This window comes from Somniosus microcephalus, chromosome 7 (assembly GCF_052327205.1).
Source record: "Somniosus microcephalus isolate GS21.2 chromosome 7, FLI_Smic_1.0, whole genome shotgun sequence".
Taxonomy (NCBI): domain Eukaryota; kingdom Metazoa; phylum Chordata; class Chondrichthyes; order Squaliformes; family Somniosidae; genus Somniosus; species Somniosus microcephalus.
In genome coordinates, this window is record NC_140993.1 from 263,537,303 (window position 1) to 263,554,657 (window position 17,355).

A 17,355-nucleotide genomic window follows, 5' to 3' on the forward strand; every position below is an offset into this window, starting at 1 on the left:
ATGAATAAATTTATGCATAAACATATCACACAGATCACAATCATTCCAACAACTAATGACCCTTGCACCTGCCATAGTTGAATAGCTGTCATTGTGTGCAAGGCGTGAGATGTGGGTGTGAGTGTTGGTAGGTAGAGATTGTTGGTGGGTGAACGCTGGGGGTCTGGGCAGTGTGTGAAGCCTGTGGTACAGATGGTGGTATGTAGCATTTGGTGAAGCATTCAATCACCCTGACCACCCGACTGAGGTGGATCTGCCATGAGCACACCTGCTTCAGTCCTCCGGCTCCTTCTCCTTGTTGTGCTACTCCTTGCTGAGGTAGCTGCACAGCCAGCATTGCTGAGAATGAGGTGCTGCAGCATCAATGAACCTCCCCTTTACGTACTGGGACAAGCCTGTGACGACGATGACTTGAGATCAGGCTGCACCCGATATTGGTCAGCGCTTTGAGTTTAACGCCACTGAGCTCGGCCATTAGCACTCCAATCCTTTCTTTCAGCAATGAGACTGAATTTTGCGTGCAGTCTGAATCATTAGCACCTGGCGCTAAATCTCAAACTTTTCTAAAGTTAGCGCCCATTCCTGGGCTATAATGAATTTCTCCCCCTTTGAATTTCAATGCAAGTCCTTCCTAACCTTTGGCTGCTGCACACATTTAAGACTAAGTGAAATATCGAATCCTCTAATATGCGGTTTCCCTTGTTGCAGGTGGAAAGTAACAGCATAGGCTGGTCACTTGGTTACATGCTAAACCTTACCAACATGATCCCAACAGAAAATCAAGTCATCCGAATGCCAATGAGTGAAGCTGTATTCGCTGGACTTCTCTTCCTGTTTGCTGCGATTGTTTTGTTCTGTTCAATCTTCATTTGTATTTCACTAATACGTTCATTTTAGTGCAAGTCTGCTCTCTCAGGCGGACGTAAAAGATCCCATGGCACTGTATCGAAGAGGAGCAGGGAAGTTCTCCCCGGTGTTCTGGCCAATGTTTATCCCAAAACCAACATCACTAAAACAGATTACCTGGTCATTATCACATTGCTGTTTGTGGGACCTTGCAATGCGCAAATTAGCTGCCGCGTTGTTTACATTCCAACACTGACTACATTTCGAAACATAGCGCCTGGCGCTAATTTTTCAAACTTTTAAGGTATTGAAATGGGGCGATACCCAATTTCACCCCCAAAGAGTCAGAGAAAGGGCCAGGAAAAGATAACAATAAAGAGAGAAAATAGGATAAAAGAGGTAAATAATTATGTTAATATCAGGCCGATTGCGATTGAGGATGCAGTATTGGCTCAATCTTACAATGAGGTGAGAGCCATATTTTTACTGCTTGCGGTCGCTGCTGCAGGTGTTAGCGGATTCTATTCACGGGACCCAGATATACACAGCGAAAGCTGCTCACTTGCCTTCCCCCATCTGTCCGATTTTTAACGGTGGAAAACAGTTGACAAGATAAGTCAATGCTTTTTCCTTTTAGTCGTTAACGTGTAAATGGTGGGGGTGGGAGCTAGTTGGACAGAACTTTACATCAGCACAAATTTCAGCAAGCCCCTCCCCATCCAACTTTGCGCAAAATTCTCTTGATAACCATGCAGCATGCTAACCCCTTCGCTTCGAGCACAATGCGTCCGAGTTTTAGATGGAGGTGCACACTTACCATGGAATCTGTCTTGTTACATTGAGCATGTGAGAGAGAGAAGCCCAAAATGTAATACTGCATTTCACATTTCTCTATGTATAATTACAGATTAAAGAACCGCCCCCTCCTTGTATAATAATTGATATGTGAATGTAAACTCAAGATGTAAAATATAACTGAGGAAATGGTTCTGTTGACGTGCAACAAGAAACATTGGTCCTGTGACACAAGTTTTATCATTCTTGCGTGAAATAAAAAGCGATTGCAGAGTGCAAAAATGTAGCACTGTAACACTTCTTTTGACTGAAATGCTAATGGTTAAAGTGTTGGATGATTGCGCGAATGGCTTTCACTGCTGCCTGCCAATTTGCATCCGTTAACACCAAAACTGAGATTACTGCTTGCTGACAATACAGCAGAGAGCTAAATGAAAATGTTTATTGTTGTTGAACGTGAATTCAAGTATATATATATATATTAAAAAAATCAACATTGACAGTAGCTTCAGGTATCACAAAGGACCTAAAATGTACTGTAAAGCCCTCGGATATTGGGCATTATAGCGCACTCTCGGTCTTGTCTGTTACAGCAGCTTCGATCTGTCCGACAGAACATTCAGTCTGTGACTCCACTGGAATCCTCAGACCAGAAGCATTACCGCATCAGCTGGCAACGTCTGCATGGTGTAGGTCAGTAAAAAAAAATGACATTCAGCATGTTTCAGAGCTAATGTACCTAACTGCGTTGCACTCTCATCTTAAGTAGTTGGAAGCATTCCAGTACCACTTAGTTAATGAATGAAAGCTATGAACGCTGCCATTTGGAGGTCATTTCCAATTGTTAAAAAGGTCCCTAAGAAAATGAACTGGCTTGAATTCAGATTTGGAAATGCGAAGGTACCCGAACTATTTTTTTCACTTGCAGCACCAGAATGCAATTGCCACAGGCACATAGAAGGCAGCAGTTGCAGATAGCTTAGAGTTAGAGATAGCCCCCACCGCATACATCAACAACTTCCATTTATATAGCACCTTTACTGTAGAAGAACATCCCAGCGTGTTTCACAAGATTGCTATCAAACAAAATTTGACAGCGAGGCGTAGCAGGAGATATTACAACAGAAGAGGTAGGTTTTAAAAGGACCTTCTCAAAGGAGGAGAGATAGAGAAACAGAGTTAACGTTTCAGGTCTGGGACCCTTCATCAGACCTGAAACGTTAACTCTGTTTCTCTCTCCACGGATGTTGCCTGGCCTGCTGAGTATTTCCAGCATTTTCTGTTGTTATTTCAGATTTCCAGCATCTGCAGTATTTTGCTATTATATTATAGGAGAGATAGAGGCTCAGGAAGAGAATTACAGAGGTTAGGGCCCAGGCAGCTGAAGGCACGGCCACCAATGGTGGAGTGACGTACATCGGGGATGCACAAGAGGCCAGAATTGGAGGAGCGCAGAGATCTCGGAGGGTTGTAGGGCTGGAGGAAGTTACAGAGATAGGGAGGGGACGAGGTCATGGAGAGATTTGAAAAAAGGATGAGAATTTTAAAATTAAAGCATTACTGAACTAGGAGCCAATGTAGGTCAGCGAGCACAGGGGTGAACGGGACTTGGTCCAAGTTAGGATACGGGGCAGCAGAGTTTTGGACGAGCTCAAGTTTACAGAGGGTGCAAGGTGGGAAAGCGCCCCGGGTGCATCTGTACCAACGCGCTTTTCCCGCTATATGTGATGGATGGTATAACCAGCTGCCCGATGTCTCCCGCAATTAAGTGTGAACCGCTGATTGAAGCTGCCCAAAGTCTCCCATCAGGCATTGGCACTGTTAACTCCGGGAGCCAGTCAGAAAGTGGAGATTTTGGGCAGCCTCACTTGCCTGGAATTAAAACATGTCATTGATCCGAGGCAGCCTCAGTAATAGGGTAAATGCACCATCCCACACAATACAGTGGCATAGAGTCATTACGGCACAGGAGGCCAGTCAGCCCATCGAATCCGTGCCAGCTCTCTGTGGTGCAATCCAGTCAGTCCCATTCCCCCGCTCTATCCCCGTAGCCCTGCAAGTTTATTTCCCTCAAGTGCCTATTCAATCTCCTTTTGAAATCATTGAATGTCTCCGCTTCCACCACCCTCACCGGCAGCGAGTTCCAGGTCATCGCCACTCCCTGCGTAAAAAAGTTCTTCCTCACATCCCCCCTGTATCGCCTGCCCAAAACCTTAAATCTGTGTCCCCTAGTCCCTGTACCATCAGGGACTACCTTTTCCAAAACAGTCAATCTTGTACACCTCTGCCAAAATCTCTCCTCAACCTCCTTTACTCCAAGGAGAACAACCCCAGTTTCTCCAACCTGTCCTTGTAGCTAAAATCCCCCATCCCCAGAACCATTTTGGTAAATCTCCTCTGCACCCTCTCAAGGGCCTTCACATCCTTCCTAAAGTGTGGTGACTAGAACTGGACGCAATACTCCAGTTGTGGCCTAACCAGCGCTTTATAAAGGTTCAGCATAACTTCTCTACTTTTGTACTCAATACCTCTATTTATGAAGCCCAAGATCCCATATACTCTCTCAATATACCCTGCCACCTTCAAAGATCTATGCACATTCACCGCACGAACTGCAGCGGTTCAAGAAGGCGGCTCACCACCACCTTCTCAAGGGCAATAAATGTTGGTGTTGCCAGCGACGTCCACATCCCATGAACAAATATTTTTTAAAAATGAACCCCCCCAGGTCCCTGCACACTCTAAAACTGTGCTATTAAGTCTATAATGCCTCTCCTTATCCCTTCTGCCAAAATGCATCACCTCACACTTCTCTATTAAATTCCATCTGCCACTTGTCTGCCTATTCTGCTAGCCTATCTATGTCCTGTTGCAGACGATTGGTATCCTCCTCACTGTTTACCACACCTCCAAGTTTGGTAACATCAGCAAATTTTTTTATTTTACTGTATTCCAATATCCAAGTAACTTATATACATCAAAAAAAGCAATGGTCCTAGCAGACCCTTGGGGAACACCACTGTCTACCATCCTCCAGTCTGAAAAACAACCATTTACCACGACTCGCTGTTTTCTGTCCTTAAGCCAATTTCTTAACCAAGCTGACACTGACCCTCCTATTCCATGAGCCGCAATTTTGTTAACCAGACTTCTATGTGGTACTTTTGTCAATATAGACAACATCCACTGCATTCCCTTCATCAACCTTCATGGTTACTTCATCAAAAAAATTAATTAGAATTGTTAAACACGATCTGCCTTTTACAAAACCGTGCTGGCTTTTTAATTAACTTAAACCTCTCCAAGTGCCTATTAATTTTTTCCCTGATTATTGTTTCTAAAACCTTACCCAGCACTGATGTTAAACTGACCAGCCTGTAGCTACTAGGATCGTTCTTACACCCTTTCTTGAACAATGGTGTCAGATTTGCCATTTTCCAATCCTGTGCCACCTCCCCTGCATCTAGAGAAGATTATGGCAAGCTCTTCTGCTATCGCCACCCCTTCTTCCCTTAGCAACCTGGGATGAAAGCCATCTGGACCAGCCGACTTATCCACTAAGCATACCCAGCCTTTCCAGTACATCCTAGTATCAATTTTCACCCCATCCATAACCTCTACCATCTCCGCATCTACCAATATTGTGTCAGCATCCTCTTCCTTATAAACACCGATACAAAGTACTCATTGCCCTGCACCTTGTCTCCAATAGGTCCGACCCTGCCTCTTACTACCCACTTACATGCCAGTAGATTTTTGGGTTCCCTTTTATGTTAACTGCTATTCTATTCTCTTATGCTCTCTGCCAGTCTTACTTTCCTCTTCACTTCCCCTCTCAACTTAGTATTTGGCCTGGTTCTCACTTGAAGAATTCACCTGACCTGCATCATACAGCCTCTTTTTGTTTCATCATATTCTCTTATCTCCCTTGTCATCCAAGGAGCCCTGGCTTTGGTTCCCCTACCTTTCCCTCTTGTTGGAATGTACCTAAAACATCTCCCTTAAAGATCATCCATTGCTCCGTTAGTTTTTCCTGTCAATCTTTGGTTCCATTTTACTCTGGCTAGATCCCCTCTCATCCCATTGAAGTTAGCCCTCTTCCAATTTAGAAGTTCTACTTTAGATTGTTCCTTGGTCTTCTCCATTACTAATCTCAACCTTGATACGATGATCACTCTTACCCAAGTGTTCTCCCAGACACTTGGCCCACCTCATTCCCCAGCACCAGATCCAGCAATGCCTCCTTCCTAGTTGGGCCGAGAACATACTGGTCAAGGAAGTTCTCCTGAACACATTTCAGAAATTCCTCCCCCTCCTTTCCCTTTACTCTAACATTAACCCCGATCCCTAATCTGACCTGTAACCATAAAATCCTAACACAAAACACTAACGTTATCCCTAACCCCGAACTGTAACAGTCCCAACGTCTATCACTAATCCCTAGGGTTGATACGTTTATAATTGTACCAGTTTTAAAATCCCTCCGTGGCCTCACCTCTGTAACCTCCTCCATCCCTCAGAGATCTCTGCACCTCCCAATTCTGGCCTCCCCGAGCATCCCCATTTCCATCCCTCCACCATTGGCAGCTGTACCTTCAACTGCCAAAGCCCTAAGATACAAAATCACGGGATTGGGGGTAATATTCTGGCGTGGGTGGAGGATTGGCTCTCTAACAGAAAGCAGAGAGTTGGGATAAATGGTTCGTTCTCAGATTGGCAACCAGTAACTAGTGGTGTTCCGCAGGGGTCAGTGCTGGGTCCCCAACTCTTTACAATCTATATTAACGATTTGGAGGAGGGGACCGAGTGTAACATATCAAAGTTTGCAGATGATACAAAGATGGGACGGAAAGTAGTGAGTGAGGAGGACATAAAAAACCTGCAAGGGGACATAGACAGGTTAAGTAAGTGGGCAGAGATTTGGCAGATGGAATACAATACTGGAAAGTGTGAGGTTATGCACTTTGGCAGGAAAAATCAGAGCAAGTTATTATCTTAATGGCAAGAAACTGGAAAGTACTGTAGTACAAAGGGATCTGGGGGTCCTGGTGCACGAAACTCAAAAAGTTAGTATGCAGGTGCAGCAAGTGATCAAGAAGGCCAATGGAATGTTGGCTTTTATTGCTAGGGGAATAGAATATAAAAACAGGGAGGTATTGCTGCAGTTGTACAAGGTATTGGTGAGACCGCACCTGGAATACTGCATACAGTTTTGGTGTCCATACTTAAGACATACTTGCTCTCGAGTCAGTACAAAGAAGGTTCACTCGGTTAATCCCGGGGATGAGGGGGTGGCCATATGAGGAGAGGTTGAGTAGATTGGGACTCTACTCATTGGAGTTCAGAAGAATGAGAGGCGATCTTATTGAAACATATAAGATTGTGAAGGGGCTTGATCGGGTGGATGCGGTGAGGATGTTCCCAATGATGGGTGAAACTAGAACTAGGGGGCATAATCTTAAAATAAGGGGCTGCTCTTTCAAAACTGAGATGAGGAGAAACTTCTTCACTCAGAGGGTGGTAGGTTTGTGGAATTTGCTGCCCCAGAAAGCTGTGGAAGCTACATCATTAAATAAATTTAAAACAGAAATAGATAGTTTCCTAGAAGGGAATTAAGGGTTACGGGGAGCGGGCAGGAAATTGGACATGAGTCTAGGTTCGGAATGGTCATGGCCCTGTGGGTAGAGTAGTGGGCCCAGGGGCCGTGTAGCCTTGTTCTGCTCCTACTGTGTTCTAATTCTGTTAGATTTCAGGAGATGGTTTTATTCCTGTTCCTGGCTGGGGTGGAGATTGCCTTTACAGAAGGTAAGTACTGTAGAAAATATAGGGACAGAGTGATCTCCTGGAAGAATTTCGATCGCCTAGATGGGTCGGAGAGGAATTTCCCAGATTTTTTTCTCCCAAATTGGCCATTGGGTCGTTATCTGGTTTTTCGCCTCTCCCGGGAGATCACATGGGTTAGGTTGGATGCAGAGTGATAGAAGATTTGAGGTTAGGATCAGATCAGCCATGATCTTATTGAATGGTGGAGCAGGCTCGAGGGGCCGATTGGCCTACTCCTGCTCCTATTTCTTATGTTCTAACCTTTGGAATTCCCTCCCTAAACTTCTCTGCCTCTTTCCTCCTTTAAGATGCTCATTAAAACCTACCTCTTTGACCAAGCATCTGCCCCAATATCTCCTTGTGACCATCAAATTTTGTTTGATAACGCTCCCGTGAAGCACCACGGGACATTTTACTACATTAGAGGCTCTATATAAATAAGGTTGTGGTGTTACAGGGGGCCCGTGGAATTTTTATAACATGGGAGGAGAGCGGGACCTCAGCCTCACAAAGATTGAAAACCCCTGCTATGAAACACCAAGGGCACTCTGTCCTGTAAAAAGGACATTTGCACTACACTAAATTTTGCACACTATTACAGCAATGTTAAAAATGCAATTCCATACCAGGATTGCTCTCAGCACTCAATTGTAAAGAGAAAACACTGAAAAATGCTGTGCAGTAACATTTGGGTTTTACAGCCTATATAATAGATAGGCAAACCTTTCCAACTTGGCATGCTACCTTACTTTGGGTAATCAATTCAAAAAATATCGTGTACAATCAAGCCACACAGACTAGTTTAAAATGTTGGTATAAAGTTTATTCTTTTGTTTAAACTGTGGGCATTTATGCTTTCTTAAAGAGAAAACACTGAAAAATGCTGTGCAGTAACATTTGGGTTTTACAGCCTATATAATAGATAGGCAAACCTTTCCAACTTGGCATGCTACCTTACTTTGGGTAATCAATTCAAAAAATATCGTGTACAATCAAGCCACACAGACTAGTTTAAAATGTTGGTATAAAGTTTATTCTTTTGTTTAAACTGTGGGCATTTATGCTTTCTTGCTGGCTTCCTTCTTCAGTTTTGACAACTCGTGCTTGATAATTTTGTTTCTCTGAGGAGGAAAACAAAATAATGCAGTTACCGCAATCCACCCAGATTCATTAACCATTACACACTCACTTTGTCAGGGCCACATGTTGCTGTGCAGGTAGATAGGAGCTGCCTGACAGCATCTAGTGTTGACTCTCAATTTCTTTGGCATACACATCCCCCCTTTATGACTATGGTGCAAGTCAGAAAGGGTCTACTAAGTATGCACAACTTTATAAAAACTTTAGTTGAATTGGATTTACATTTTACTTTTCTAAAATGGCATTTACTGCCTTGTGCAAAGTAGGCTTCTGAACAAGCACTGGATTCCCTCAGTTGGACAATTATGACAGTCAAGTCATTACTTCTCTTGCATGAAGTTAAAATGCTCTATTGCCTTATTTACCAGGCATTAGTTTAATGAAACCCAGTGATTTGTCCTAGTAAACCAAATCCCTTCAGTTGTTGCTAATAACTTGGACCTGGATTTCACCATTTGCAAATGCTTTTGACTCATAGTTGAATAGTAACAGATAGCTTAGAAAAAGCCTTCTTATTTAAATAAAGCAGTTAAGAACCTTCTACCACATACCCACCCCACTTAACCCAGCCAGCGAAACACTCGTCACTTAACAAGTATGCTGCAAAATAAGCCAAATGAATAGTAGATTTCAAAAGCTAAAAACACAGGGCTCCATGAGTTTATCCGGCGAGTGGCTAAGGCCTAGATGTCGATCTCAGCCAGTAGAGGCACAGTTAGCCCCAAGGCCCTGGGTTAGCAAGGGCTGAGTAAGATGCCAGGGCTTCAATTGTGACCACTCCTAAAAGTACACATAGGAATGCTGTGATGGATTAGCTGCAATGTAGATCCCATCAATTAGCAGGGGGGGGGGGGGGGGGGATTACAAAAGCACACACCAGTGAAACGCCAGAGAACATAAACAGTTACTCTTGTGAAAGCAAACTTACCATTTTCTTGGCCTTCATGACCTTGTAGCGGTCAAAGTCTGTCATTTTGGCCCTCTGGAGAGAGACAAAGAGGTAGATTATATTCGGCGCTTCATTTGGGAAATTTTAATTCGACGAGACATTGGCAGACGCGAGGATATAAATCTGTAACCTTTTAAATCGCAATCTGCAGTTAATTTAAACAGCAGGACTGGGCACTAACGGTTCAACACAAACAATTCCCCCACCTGAGGAAAAACCCTTTGATAAAACACCCACCTTATCACGGGCATCAATTTTCTTTGCCCAGTGAGTCGCTTCCCATTTCTCACCGATTTTCTCCTTTTCCCAAGCAGCTTTCACGGACTTGTGGCGGACACTAGGAGAAAATTTAAAAATGTACTTCCTTTTTTAGCAGTCATCCAGTTACACATGAGTATTTTTGCTCAGTGAATAGGCTTCAAACTCCTAACCCCAAATTTTTACTTTTGTTGATCGTGCATTAAAAAAAAAATTAGATGTTATTTTTCATACTCTCCTTTAGAAGCAAACAAGCTCATAATAGAGGAATTCCTGTGATGGGATACAAGCCAGACAACAGAAACGGTTTGAAACATTAAGAACCCAAAGTAAACAGAGCACTGGCATCCTTTACCTGGGAAAATGTCTTACGATCTACCTATTTCAAAAGTAAAGCTCCTGGTTGAGTGGGTTGTCCAACCAAAGCCAGAATTCTTAGACAACAGATGAAAATTAACGTGGGCAGCACAAGGGAATACATGTTGGGAGGACAAACAAGGAATTAAGGTATACTCAATCGACAAGATGCTGAGGGGGTCTGGATGAAAAGAGAAACCTAGGGTGTCAAATGCACAATTCCCTGAAAGAGCAATTCCAGGTAAAGCCATATATTCAATTCAATTCAATTCAATTTTATTTGTCATATATGCAGCAGGCGTGTGTACTGCACAATGAAATGTTGATTTTTACGAGTCCTCCCAATATATCTAGGCCAGTAAACATTTGTTAGCTTATGAATAGACTACAAGAGTAAAGAAGCTGTTCATGGCAACGGTTAGGCCATAATTAATGACTTGAACAATTTTGGCCACGCCATTATACAAAAGATATTAAAGCGAGTACAGGAAACTCTTTGGTATCCGGCACCAACGGGACCGCCGTGTTGCCGGTTGATCAAAAATTCCGGATGACGGAGAGGGTTATCTACCGAGGCTATTTTTAACAAAGAAAAATTTAAAAAAATCAAGAAATGTGCAGTATACTCTAATTGGGTACTCACCTACAGAATGTTGTGTTAAATGGATGGTGGAAGATGCTTGATTAAGTACAGTACTGCCAGTTGAGGGTAATGCAATGCAATGACTATCAGCAGCGTGGGAGACACAAAGTACCCCTGTAAAATGGCAGATCAGAAGAGACTACCGGCAGCGCGGGAAGAGTCAGACTCCTGTTACAGGGGTATTGAGGTGTTCCGACTTCCGTTCGGCAACATTGCCGCTTATTGTGGTGTTGTTTTCGGAGTGTGAGAATTTTGCCGGTTAATAGAGAATTCTGGATATTTAGGTGCTGTTTAAACGAGAGCTTCCTGTATATAGCATACATGCTGGGGAAACTGGTTACAGGAAACTTTGGTTTATCCGGAGGTTAACTGTCCAGAATGCTCGAGCCACCGGCAAAAATCAGGAGCCGTTTCGTTAGGTTTTTTTTCTTTTCGTTGCTTTTTTTTCCACCGGTCAGGCTCTGCAAGGTCTCGCTGAAGCTGTTGCTAAGCTACAGAGACGCTTGCAAGGTACGGCCGACTGTTTAGAAGCTGTTGCTAAGCAACAGGGTTTGTTGCCAGATACGGAGCTCAAAATCTCCGTATGTTTCAACATTAGCGCTGGTTTGTCCGGCAGTTTTGATGGGACGGCAACAGCTCGGTCCCGTCGGTGCCGGATAGCACAAAGTTTCCTGTATTACATAGAATGTACAGCACAGAAACAGGCCATTCGGCCCAAATGTCTATGCCGGTGTTTATGCTCCACATGAGCCGCCTCCCACTCCTCTTCATCTAATCCTATCACCAGAACCTTCAATTTGATTCTCCCTCATGTGCTTATCTAGTTTCCTCTTAAATGCACCTCTGCTATTCACCTCAACTACTTCTTGTGGTAGTGAGTTCCACATTCTAACCACTCCCTGGTTAATGCAGTTCCAAAACCTCAAAAGTTCATTACTCATGAATTCCCTATTGGATTTATTATTTTCTTTTTCAGGGTAACCTGAAGGGGTTATTACAATGCATGCACACACAAAAGACTTGAAATCTAGATCAACAGCCAGAACATCCTGGTGACATGGCTGATATTTGTCAGAAGATTACATCATTGCAAAGAATCCTTTCAACAGTATGAACTAGGAGCAGGTATAGGTCATTCGGCCCTTCAAGCCTGCTCCGCCATCCAATAAGGTCATGGCTGACCTTCTACCTCAACTCCACTTTCCTGCACTATCCCCCATATCCCTAGATTCCCTTAATATCCAAAAATCTATCGATCTCTGTCTTGAACATACTCAACGACAGCCTCAGCGGCCCTCTGGGGATTCCAAAGATTCACCACCGAGTGAAGAAATTTCTCCTCATCCCAGTCCTAAATGGCCGATTCCTTATTCTGAGACCCCTGGTTCTAGACTCCCCAGCCAGGGGAGACATCCTCCCTGCATCTACCCTGTCAAGCTCACTAAGAATTTTGTATGTTTCAGTGAGATCACCTCATTCTTCTAAACTCTAGAGAATATAGGCCTAGTCTACTCAATCTCTCCTCATAGGACAATCTCCCCATCCCAGGAACCAGTCTGGTGAACCTTCGTTGCACTCCCTCTATGGCAAGTATATCCTTCCTTAGGTAAGGAGACCAAAACTGTCCACAATACTCCAGGTGTGGTCTCACCAGGGCCCTATATAATTGCAGTAAAATGTCTTTTCTTATACTCCAATCCTTTTGTATTCTGTGCTATAAATGAATGGTGGCTGGCAGTTGTACAAGACCAGCTTAACGAATTGCCCTTCGAAGCGGGGAAACCACTTGTTCAAACCCACATTCTGCCACGCTGTAATGCAAGTCACTGCATGGACCAGCAAAGTAACTGGGCCGACTGCAACTGAATTGTTTTCAGCCCATCTGGAAGCTAAACTGACCTTCAAAATCATTGGATTTTTTAAATTGGACTTTCACCAAGAAATTAGGTTTGAATTTATTCCAAACTTTAGGAGAGACTTGAGATTCTAAGTGCACAATATTGAGTTCAGCTTCTTATTAAACCTATAAATACAAAAAGGAGTATTTCATTTTAGCTGACGGAATCTAGATCTCACCTGTGTGGTATTTGAATCTTGAAGTCAGTGAGCTGCATACATTTAAATGGCATAGCCTGCCTCCTTACTCCACTGCAAGGGCCATCCACCAATGCCTAGGAAAGAGGTTCAAAGAGGAGTGCCCTGAATTAATGCAGGTCCAAAATCTCTCAAAAGTTCACGTTCAAAGTTTGCAAATAACAATCTTACAAAGTAAAGGTCTGCAAAACTATGAAGTCTACACAGCTAAAGGGCCAATTCACCCAAATCTTTGCGAGGGTTAGCTAGCTTCAACAATTTAATATTTCTAGGTGACCCTCATGCACAGAAAGCCATTTCAAAGCATTTTATTAGGAGTGGACAACATGCAGGAGGGAGAACGGGTGGAGACAAAATAGATGTAGTCAACGACCAAGCCAAAGAGGAACATCAGGGATTCTTCTATCTCAGTGGCAAGTGGTGGGTATAGGGAAGTGCTCTAGAGGAGAAGGACCAGTGGCTGAAATAACACCCAATGATGGTAGAGCAGAGAATTGTGTGCAGTTTTGGTCGCCTTATCTGAGGAAGGATGTTCTTGCCATGGAGAGAGTGCAGCGAAGATTCACCAGACTGATACCTGGGATGGCAGGAATGACGTATGAGGAGAGATTGGGTCGATTAGACTTATAGTCGCTAGAGTTTAGAAGAATGAGGGGGGATCGCATTGAAACTTATAAAATTCTAACAGGACTAGACAGACTAGATGAAGGAAGGATGTTCCCGGTGGCAGAGGAGTCCAGAACCAGGGGTCACAGTCTAAGGATAAGGGGTAAGCCATTCAGGACAGAGATGAGGAGGAATTTCTTCAAGAGAGTGGTGAACCTGTGGAATTCTCTACCACACAGGGCAGTTGAGGTCAATTCATTAAATATATTCAAGATTCAAGAAGGAGTTAGATATATTTCTTGAGGCTAAAGGGATCAAGGGATATGGGGAGAAAGCAGGGACAGGGTACTGAATTTGGATGATCAGCCATGATCTCATTAAATGGTAGAGCGGGCTTGAGGGGCCGAATGGCCTACTCCTGCTCCTATCTTCTATGTTAATAGCCATCTGATGGAGGGAGGGTAGCTCCAGGATCAAGACAGAGGCCATGGAAGGATTTGAAAGCAATCAGCAAGTCAATTCACTAGGACACAGACAACATGGAGATACAGGAAAGCACAGACTTTGAAGGCTACAAAGATGGAAGATGCCTTTTAAAAAATGTGATTTAGACAAACTAATTGCTAGAGGGAAATGTTTAATTCTCAGCTCAAAGGATAAAGGAGAACAGCATTTTACTTGGTTTTTAAAAGTACTTTTCAGGCAAATCTTCTTCTGAAGGTCTTGACTTGTTGACAGTGTACAAGGACACAAAACTTTTTCTTGGGAGATAGTGTGTCAAAATCACAATCGGGTGAGCCCAGGCCACTATACAGAGGTCATGAAAGCCGCTGGCCACAAACTTGACCAGCTGCCCCAAATACTGAGTGGCTAAACCCAAAAATAGAGTAGACAACCTCTGTACTGGGAATGACAGCCAAGATTTGTGTCTCTGGACTGGGACTTGAACCCACAAACACTGACTGAGGGGCGAGTATCAGCTGCAGAGACCGAGGGCTGGAGTTTACACTATGAAACACAAGGGGCCAAATGTGGGAGTACTTACCCGGTTCTGGTCAATAACATCGACAATGGCCACTAGCTTGCCGGCGTGCGGGCCAAAGGCAATATAGGCCACGCGGCCAATCTCTACGTATCGCTTGTAGACCTGAAAATAGAAGAAATGCATAATGAAGAGCGAGTCGGGCCCGCACTCGGGGCATCAGAGGGAGCCGGGGCCATGCACCCCCCTGGAGCCGGGGCCATGGAGCCGGGGCCATGCACCCCCCTGGAGCCGGGCACCCCCCGGGAGCCGGGGCCTTGCAACTCCCCCTGGAGCCGGACCTCGATCTTAGCCACCCGGCTCAATACCTCCCCCTACCCACCCAACACCAGGCCGCACATCACTCCCCCGGGCCGCTGACAGACGGTAAGGAGCGGATCCTCAGCCTCCCTACCTCCCCCTACCCGGGGTCCGGGGCCGACAGCCACACGCGGCCCGCTCTCAGCCCTCAGCAGCAGCCAGGTGGCGAGAGTAGGCCCCAAGCCCGCCGCTGGAGCGGCCGGTTTAAATTTTACTGATTGCTAAAACATGGCCTCAGCCCCCGCCGAGGAAGGTGAGGCGGCTCCAGGGTGTGTGTGACAGGCCTCGGCCATTATTTTCACCGGCGCGCCGCACGCTCACCATGGCGGCTGTCCGCGAGCAGAAAGAAAGAGGCCGCGCTTCCGGTTCCGCTCTGAGACACACACGGCGCGGGGGGGTGGAGAGCGCATGCGCCGGGACTCGCCGGCCAGCGCACCACGCATGCGCGATATCCTGCCCTTCCCCCCCATTCCACTGCGCATGCTCAATCTCTAGGCATGCACATGCTCCTCTTTTTTTTTAAACCAATAAAAAATACATTAAACAAATACACTAACACAAACCCAGAAACAAGACTTAACCCGTTAAATTAAATTTTGGTTGTTTAAACCAATTATGCACTCCAGTCCCCGCGGCGCCCACCGGTCACGAAAGAGCTCGAGCTCGCCGGCGGACACCGCGTGCTCCATCTCCAGGGCCACCCGGCCGCGAACGTGGCCGCGGAAGAGAGGGAGGCAATCCGGCCGGACGACCCCCTCGACCGCCCGCTGCCTGGACCAATTAATGGCTTTCTTGGCCAGGCCCAGGAGCAGACCCACGAGGAGGTCCTCCGACCTTCCCGCTCCCCTCCGCACCGGGTGACCGTAGATCAAGAGCGTGGGACTGAAGTGCAACCAAAATTTGAGGAGCAGCCCCTTCAAAAAATGGAAGAGGGGCTGCAACCTCTCACACCCCGTGTAAACGTGAAAGACGGACTCCTCCAGACCGCAAAACAAACAGGCGGTCTGGGAGTCCGTAAACCTACTTAAAAATCTATTGCACGGAACTGCTCTGTGCAACACCCTCCAGGCCAAATCCCCGATAGAACAAGGGAACACTCCCGCATAGAGAGCCCCCCATTGGGGACCTCCGCCTCCGTCAGGCATGCACATGCTGTGGGTGTCATGGCGATTGTTGCCAGGTGTTAGAAGAGATGGGTGAGGTTCTTCAGATGAGTGCAAGGGACAGCTTTACATAGAATTAACAGCACAGAGATAGGCTATTTGGGCCATGTCGGTGTTTATGCTCCAAATGAGCCTCCAACCCCTAGTACGATAGCAAAATACTGCAGATGTTGGAAATCCGAAATAACAACAGAAAATGCTGGAAAAACTCAGCAGGTCAGGCAACATCCGTGGAGAGAAATTTGAGTTGACGTTTCGGGTTGGACCCTTCTTCAAAACTGGAAAGAAAAGAAACTAGATCGAAGGCAGGGCTGCGATCGGACAAAAGAATAAAAGAAACAAAAGAAGTAAAAGAGATTAGAAGCTAGACGAGATGGTAATAGGCTGGGATTGGGTGTAAAGTGTACTGGCAGGGCAAAAGATAGCTGCCAGGTGTGAGAGAGAAACAAAAGGAAAGGGGGGGGGAAAGGAGTGGAACAATTACAAGAGAAAATGAAATGGGGGCCGAGCTTATGATCTGAAATTGTTGAACTCGATATTGAGTCCGGAAGGCTGCAGACTGCCTAATCGGAAGATGAGGTGCTGTTCCTCGAGTTTACGTTGAGCTTCCGTGGAACAATACAAGAGGCCAAGGACGGTGAGGTCCGAGTGGGAATGGAGCGGTGAATTAAAATGACAGGCGACCGGAAGCTCGGGGTCACCCTTACGGACTGAACGGAGGTGTTCCGCAAAGCGGTCACCCAATCTTTGCGGAACACCTCCGTTCAGTCCGTAAGGGTGACCCCGAGCTTCCGGTCGCCTGTCATTTTAATTCACCGCTCCATTCCCACTCGGACCTCACCGTCCTTGGCCTCTTGTATTGTTCCACGGAAGCTCAACGTAAACTCGAGGAACAGCACCTCATCTTCCGATTAGGCAGTCTGCAGCCTTCCGGACTCAATATCGAGTTCAACAATTTCAGAACGTAAGCTCGGCCCCCATTTCATTTTCTCTTGTAATTGTTCCACTCCTTTTCCCCACCCCCCCCCTTTCCTTTTGTTTCTCTCTCACACCTGGCAGCTATCTTTTGCCCTGCCAGTACACTTTACACCCAATCCCAGCCTATTACCATCTCGTCTAGCTTCTAATCTCTTTTACTTCTTTTGTTTCTTTTATTCTTTTGTCCGATCGCAGCCCTGCCTTCGATCTAGTTTCTTTTCTTTCCAGTTTTGAAGAAGGGTCCAACCCGAAACGTCAACTCAAATTTCTCTCCACGGATGTTGCCTGACCTGCTGAGTTTTTCCAGCATTTTCTGTTGTTATTTCGAGCCTCCAACCCCTCTTCAACTCACCCTTATCAC

At 45.4% G+C, this 17,355-nt stretch overlaps 2 protein-coding genes across 2 annotated transcripts in view; one reads left to right on the plus strand and one right to left on the minus strand.

The window, feature by feature from the left end:
- The window catches only part of entpd3 (ectonucleoside triphosphate diphosphohydrolase 3), a 40,568-nt gene extending 38,654 nt beyond the window's left edge, over nt 1-1,914 (plus strand). Inside the window, exon 10 of the mRNA XM_085993695.1 lies at nt 709-1,914. Coding sequence (XP_085849821.1) covers nt 709-897 — 189 coding nt within the window. The 3' untranslated portion in view covers nt 898-1,914. The remainder of the gene's footprint in view (nt 1-708) is intronic.
- Nucleotides 1,915-8,474: 6,560 nt separating this feature from the next.
- On the minus strand, nt 8,475-15,279 carry rpl14 (ribosomal protein L14). Its single transcript, XM_085993696.1, has 6 exons — nt 15,175-15,279; nt 14,557-14,658; nt 12,888-12,982; nt 9,791-9,890; nt 9,533-9,586; nt 8,475-8,585 (listed from the first exon to the last, which is right to left on the minus strand). Exons 1-6 carry the CDS (start codon nt 15,175-15,177, stop codon nt 8,523-8,525), a joined length of 417 nt encoding a protein of 138 aa, XP_085849822.1. The 5' UTR covers nt 15,178-15,279; the 3' UTR covers nt 8,475-8,522.
- Between the last annotated feature and the right edge of the window lie 2,076 nt (nt 15,280-17,355).

What these genes read in the sequence shown, in the direction of transcription:
- rpl14 (XM_085993696.1), bottom strand. An exon ending in AAATTGATGCCCGTGATAAG is followed by an intron (nt 9,587 to 9,790) that starts GTGGGTGTTTTA and finishes GTCTCTCTCCAG; the next exon opens with AGGGCCAAAATGACAGACTT. An exon ending in TCATGAAGGCCAAGAAAATG is followed by an intron (nt 8,586 to 9,532) that starts GTAAGTTTGCTT and finishes TTTCCTCCTCAG; the next exon opens with AGAAACAAAATTATCAAGCA.